This window comes from Hibiscus syriacus, unplaced genomic scaffold (genome assembly GCF_006381635.1).
Source record: "Hibiscus syriacus cultivar Baekdansim isolate YM2019G1 unplaced genomic scaffold, ASM638163v2 tig00111213_pilon, whole genome shotgun sequence".
NCBI lineage: Eukaryota > Viridiplantae > Streptophyta > Magnoliopsida > Malvales > Malvaceae > Hibiscus > Hibiscus syriacus.
In genome coordinates this window covers 2,141,279-2,148,320 of record NW_024063022.1, presented here as the reverse complement: position 1 = coordinate 2,148,320, position 7,042 = coordinate 2,141,279, and the positions used below count along the sequence as shown (strand labels likewise).

The window sequence follows — 7,042 nt, the reverse complement described above, 5'->3', positions numbered from 1 at the left end:
ATAATGTAATTAATATTTTATTTTAAATAATTTACGTTTACGTGTAGAATTTTAACTAATTTATAATTATATATTGAGTACTTTATACTTTTAAAATTTTATAAATTAAACTAATGCTCATCGATACTTGTCGAGTGTGACAAAATCATCCAAAATATTACACATAATACATTAAGAGTGTCATGAACAACGCACATAAAATTCAACAATAAAAGAAATCACAAAATCAATGTTTGGAATGAGCTAAACTTGATAATTTAACATGATTCACGAGTTTGTTTCACATTTTGGATGTCATTAAGAGAATGAGTTTGGGACTCATTGTATCCTCTTTGTAAGTTGATTACTAACATTCATTACAATCATCGCAACTTTTCATCATGAACCACTTGTCATTTTTATTACAATAGTCTATTATCATACTTGCTATCTGGAATATACTTCAAATTTACTCTTTATCATCTTTTCACTAATTAATAACGTCTGTTTAACTTAACCAATTTTTTTACATGTCTTAACATGGATCCACGTTCAAGATCGTTAAGTTGGAGATTATTTTACTCATTTTAAAAGTATACTCGACTCGAGCTCAAGCTCAACTCGAATTCTTAATGAGCTGAAACGAGCTACTTGATACTCGACTCGAAAACTTGTAAGCAACTTGAAAATATAATATATTAAGATTTAAAAAAAAATTATCAATAATATTAACATTTATATGTTTATATTTTAAAAAAATGAAATACAAGGTTTTCATGTATTTAAGGTTCATGTTTGAGTTTGAGCTTCAATTGAGTTAAGTTTAAGATTTTTTTTTTTATTTTGAGTTTTTCAAGCTTTTACGAGTTTTAATTCATGATTTTGAGTTCGAAATGAGCTTGAAGATTTTAGACTCGAGAGTTTTGGAAACAAGTCGAGCTCCATTTTTGAGTTTTCTAATTGAGCTCAGCGGTGCTCAAGCTCGACTCGCCTCATTTACAGTTGTATAATAATTTTACCAAATTTTAATATTTTTTTGGAGGGATATTTTTAAAAAAAATGTTTTTTCATCAATATTTTTTTTAAATGGGAAGTTAGGCCTCCTAGGTGCAATAAATTACGGGACATATGCATTACGCCCCCACATGCCAACCGTACACGTGCCCCTAAGGTTGCATCCTCACCGGCTCCCTCCTCAACGGTGGTTAAACTCCGTGTAGTGATGGTAAATCAATCTTCATTAATTTTGTGCAGGCTGGCGCTATAATTCTTAATTTTGAAAGATTTAGAAATCCAATGCTTCATAAAGGTAAATAAACGAACAAATCCATATGCATATGCAAATCCTTACGTTATTACATCTGGAAAATACATTTCTCATAATGTAAGCATTCAAATGCTACTCTTTATCAAATTTCTGTTGTTTAAAGACTAGCTGCTTCAATTGAAGATTTGATAGTCTTTTGTCACTATCTCCATGGTTCAAACGACACATGATTCGAATGCTTTACTTTGTTTGGTAGTGGCAGTTGATGAGTATGTGGTATGCTCCTTTTTTGGGTTGGTCATGACCCCTGTTTTGCCTTCAAATTATTTGTTTTCAACAAATCACATCATCGTCTTTACTTTTGAACTATTCTGAAGTTGATGATGATCGCCACAATTTTCAATTTTGTTGTTGGTGATGGATACATTAACAAACTGATCTTGATTTGCCTTTGCCTTGGATAAAAAGCATGAATGGTTGGTAATGCTGCCGTCTGACATGTATACGATCCCCACATTTTTAAGTTTTGTTGTAGTCATGTTTATATCAAGGAGCTGATATTGATTTGCCTTGGAGAAAAAGTATGGGGTTTTTTTAAGCATGAGTGGCTCAATTGCTGTTTTTTAGTTAGAGTAGAGCCATGACTTTTTATTCATAATTAGACTTAATTTTGGTACAATTGTCAGTATAATTGTATTATCATAACTAGGGTTAATTAGTATAACATTCTAACATAATTCTAATCACCATCATCTATATATTTACTTAAAATATCTTTTATGTATAGAGAAATTCAAATTAAAATAGATCTTGATTAATAAATAAAACATGGTATTTGATGTATGATATCTCGAATTTGGACATACAAACCCTTATACCCCAATTTTGTCATCATAATAGAAAATCCAATGCCAAATAACTAAGTACTTATTCAAGTAAATGTAGCTTAAAGAAACAATGCTGTTGGGCACCGATTGGGGGGGGGGGGGGAAGTGAGGTGTGTGACTGCATGACATGCAATACATACATGCATGCATTACGAGGGAAATGGTCAAAAACAAAGGTTTAAGACGGTAACATCCATTTGTTTTAACAACTTATTAGCACAAAATAAAACATTTATACAAATTTTTGCAAAAGTAATTTTTAACCATTAAAAATCCGAAAACGTTGGGGGCTCTCTTCGGAAATAATACACCATGACTCTCCCACCTCTCATTCTGGGCAGCATCTTGTCCCCTTTCTTCAACTTCATCTTCAAAGGCTTCCATTTTCTTCATTTTCCCGTCTTTAACGTATCAACTTCCGGTCAGGTTTTCGTTCCCGGCTCAATTTTCAGGCATTGTCATGTTAATCTCAGCCTCTTTGGTTCATATTCATCTCACTTATGCATGCATTAATGATGGAACATTTATGTCGGTTAATTTGTCTCTTTAATTTTATATGTGGTGATGAACTTTACGAAAGTTTAACTTAGAGGTTGTATGCATGCATGCCTGCATCCATGTTTGTATGTACATGATGATGAAATGATAAACTGCGCAGGTGAATTAAATTGTTTCTGAAGAAAAATTAGCTAGGAAAGGCAAAGACAGAGAAAATGGTGAACATATACCGACGCGCCACCAGCGAACGCCTCCCACAAGCCGCCAGCGGTTCACCAAAGACAGAGGTAGGAGAGATCGATACCAGGGCACCGTTTAAGTCCGTCAAAGCCGCCGTTAGTTTATTCGGTGAAGTTGCCATTCCCAAGGAACGAGACCGACGTACTCCCAGAAAATCTAGAATTTCTGCCGAGGTAATAATAAAACGCAACCTCAAAACGTCCACTCTTGTGTATACATGGTAAATCTTTTTACAGGTCCTTTAACTATAACGCCAGATGCATTTTTTATCCCTTTATTTTTAGCATAATGATATTGATTTTATAAAAGTTGAAAATGAACTTTTAATTTTATGAGATAGATTTAATTAATGATAAGATATTAAAAAAAATCAGAAATATGATGTTAAATTCAGTTTTTCAATTACTACAAAGATGACTAGTTAGCATGCTTTTTCTATTATACATAATTAAAATGTACTCTATGCTATAGTATAGAGAGCCATAGAGAAATTGTGCCATTATAATTATTACCAAACCACTCCATCAAGATTTAATTGCTTAACAGTATGCTCCTAATTGATCTTTGCCAGAATGTTATAGACAAGGAGACACAGCTTCTTCTAGCCGAGAAAGAATTCAACAATATCAAGCAAAAGCTAGAGAGTGACGAAGCAACAAAGGCTAAAGCAGATAGTGAACTCGAAAGCGCTAAGCAAACATTACAGGAATTGTCCGAGAAACTTAGAGCAGTAACCGAATCAAAGCAATCCGCAATCGAAGCGGCTGAAGCAGTGAAGCAATATGGAAATGAACTCGAACTCAAAAAATCTCAATTCAGCCAAGAATACCAAGAGAGAAACAAAGAACTCGATACGGCCAGGGAGCAATATCTCGCTGTCGCGACAGAGCTCGATGCGAAGAAGCAAGAGCTAAATAAAATCAGGCAGGATTTCGACGCCGCGTTGGAAGTGAAGCTGGCGGCGTTCCAACAGGCGGCCGAAGCGCAACTTTCAGCTAAAATGCATTCGGAACGGGTCGCTGAGCTCACGAAACAAATCGCGGCCATGAAGGAAGCTATCAAGCAAGTGAAATTCGCTACGCAACAAGTGTACAATGAACAAGAGGCTATTGCAGCAGATAAAGAGATGTTGAAGAAATCTTACCTGGATGCTAAGGAGGAAGCCGAGAAGAAATTGAGTGCTTCAAGGGAATTGTATGATCCCGAGTTAACCAAGGCCCTGGAGAAGAAACTAATGGAAACTACGGACGAGGTCGAAGCTTTGCAGGAAGAGATGAAGAAGGTTCATGCTTTAGAAATGGATTCCGTTAGACTTTTAACTACGGAGCTTAACGAAGCTACTACGACGCTGCAAATGGTGGTCGATGAAGAGTGTTCTATTCGGAATCAAGTGAGCTCCATTAGGGTTGAACTTGAAGAGGTGAAGATGAAGCAAGCACAACAAAATGAAATTATGGAAACGAAAGAAGCTGAAAGGGAATCTCTTAATGGTGATCACAATGCTAGACTGCAACAGCTTTTATTAGAAGCCGAGACTGCAAGAAAAGAAGCCGAAGAGATGAAGAATAATATCGAAACGCTGAGGAAAGATGCCAACGCGGCGGAAACGGTCGTGAAGGAGGTTAAGCTAAAGCTAGAACATGCACTGGAACAAGCCGGGCATGCAAAAGCGGCGGAGAAGAAGGCGCTGGATGAAATGCGAGTAATAGAAAAGGGGATCGGTGATGGGAAGATAAGGCTTTCCAAGGAGGAATATGAAGCATTGCAAAAGAAAATAGACGAATATGGGAACATGTCGGAGCAGAAAATAGCAGCTGCAATGGCGGAGCTGGAAGCGATTATCACGAGCAAAAACGAGGCGGATGAGAAGGTAGAAGAAAACTTAAATGCGATAGCGGAAATCAAGGCGGCAACGGAGCTGGCGGAGAAGTCGGCGGCGTCGGCAGAGACAGCACATAGTGTACTCGAAGGTGAACTCAGAAGACGGCGTCAACTAGAAGAGATAGTTGCGGTATCTTAACAGCTTCCTGGACTCGGACTCAGTATCGACTCGCTGCCATGGATTATTTCTCCACCTTAACAAACTCATTATACACATTATATATGTATGCATCAAAGCAGAAACATTATTCATATACATGTATTATATATGAAATTCCTATCCTTCTTTGAATGCGAATGGAACAGAACAAAAAAGAGATATCCTTAAACTTTTTCCATTTTACTTCTCTTCGTAAAGGAGTTTCATAGTTGTATTTGAAGATCTTGATTATATCAAACTATTTTGCATGGTGAGAAAAATTAGGATCATATACCATGCGGGACATAAAATTTTAAGTCGAGAAAAAATAATCTCACAAAATAATAGATAAAGTTAATTTTTATTATTTAATATTTAAATATAAAAGAATTCATAACCTTTAAAATTTGAATAAAAAATAAGTAACTGAATTTTGTCTTTATTTATTTTACATCCTTTGAATGATAGATTATATTTGTGAAATTTATTAATGATTATTTCACATCTATTTAATGGGTATTATATATATACACATGGGTTAGGATCCATTTACCTAATGTAAAACTATGAGTTTTACATTTTTCTAGGACTATTAGATGAAGAAAATCAAAAATTGAGTTTAATAGTAGGAAATGAGAAGATATTGATTAAGAAAAGGAGATCTCAACTTTTAATTTCTCATCATCCAACGATCTTAAAAATATATAAAACTCTTAATCTTACACACATAGTGAAAAACTTATAGTTTTACATCATTTTAGAATCGTTGGATTGAGAAAAATCAAAGACTGAGATTAATTTCATGTTTTTCTCCCGATGAATATCTTTTCATTTTTCACTGGTAATCTCAGTTTTTAATTTCTCTTAGTCCAACGATTTTAAATATAATAATTTTACGTTATATACTTGTATCTTAATCATCTCTATTTATATAGCTGTTGGAGACATCTAATGGTGTTGGTTCCGTCTAGACAATAATAAATCGGTATTTTTATGGCATTATAATAGATTGGTCTTAAATGTTATGGAAGAGATACAACTGGGAGAACCTTGTTCCACCACCTCAAATCAAGTGTCCACCCACTAAAGAAATTCTAGAAGGTGTATTTATATTTAAGAGCAAAACTTAATCGTCCACTGTAACAATATTTCAATCATTGGATGTATGGGGTCTTACGGGTCACCTCGTCATTTAGTAGCAGTATACGAAGCTTAATTTTATAAGATTGATTACCACCATATTTCATTAACATTAAGGATTATTTAATATGATTATGTTTGTTTGGTTTTCTATAACACCCCAATTTAGGGGCTAAAATTTAGAAATTATAAAATATTGGATTTAATTGGTATTTTGGAAGAAATTGAAGATTAAATTATAAAATTTCAAAGTTGGAAGATCATTTTATAAAGTGTAGGAAATTCAGTGGCTAAACTCATAGTTTAACTATTTTTCTATAGGAGAAAATTTATAAACCCCTTTTCGTACTCAGTTCCCAGAAATGTTTCCCAATTTCCTCCTCCGGTCAACCTACTTTGAGCTTCGATCTACTCATCGTCCGATCACCGTTTGACGAACTGAAACTACCATCGTGTTCGTTGTCGGCCGATGAACAAAACCCCTCAAACCTATCGTCGTGAATCGATATCGTTTTTCGTAAATCTTAATCGGAAGTATCGTAGGTTTTAACTCAATTTCCGTTGGTTTTTCGTCGATCCGGTCACTTGTTTTTGACACCTTCCACACCATCGTGTTCCTTGTATCGTTCCGAGTCCACCGGTGTCCTCCGTATATCCGTCGTCGCCGACGCGTGGAGGGGTGAGGAAGTTAAAGTTTTTGATGGTTCAGAATCGAGCTCTCCGCCATTCAAAATTGTGAACCGAGCTTGGTAAGTGTTTCAAAATACCTTAAAATAAATTTTGGAAATTTTTACGGAATATTTGGAACTCTCTACGGTGGTTCACGCACCCCCATGCGCCCCCTGCGCGTGGGGAAGGTCTGACGTGTGGGGGATATATTTAAACCAGTTTGAACCGGTTTGACCGGTCCGATTCGACTTGACTGCCAGCTGACCCGTTGACCGGCCGTTAACTTTTTCTAGAGTCCGTTTTTGGGTCCGTTTTGCCAAATTCGAACCGATAAGCTGTTTT

At 35.6% G+C, this 7,042-nt stretch overlaps 1 protein-coding gene across 1 annotated transcript; it reads left to right on the top strand.

Moving 5' to 3' along the window:
- The first annotated feature begins 2,790 nt into the window (after nucleotides 1–2,790).
- On the top strand, nucleotides 2,791–4,896 carry LOC120156130 (WEB family protein At1g12150-like). Its single transcript, XM_039167545.1, has 2 exons — nucleotides 2,791–3,044; nucleotides 3,443–4,896. The coding sequence occupies exons 1-2, from the start codon at nucleotides 2,847–2,849 to the stop codon at nucleotides 4,889–4,891; spliced, it is 1,647 nt and encodes a 548-aa protein (XP_039023476.1). The 5' UTR covers nucleotides 2,791–2,846; the 3' UTR covers nucleotides 4,892–4,896.
- Nucleotides 4,897–7,042: the final 2,146 nt, after the last annotated feature.

Coding starts and splice junctions, on each gene's coding strand:
- LOC120156130 (XM_039167545.1), top strand. CDS start 2,847: ATGGTGAACATATACCGACGCGCCACCAGCGAACGCCTCCCACAAGCC. Junction 3,045..3,442: donor AATCTAGAATTTCTGCCGAG/GTAATAATAAAA, acceptor GATCTTTGCCAG/AATGTTATAGACAAGGAGAC.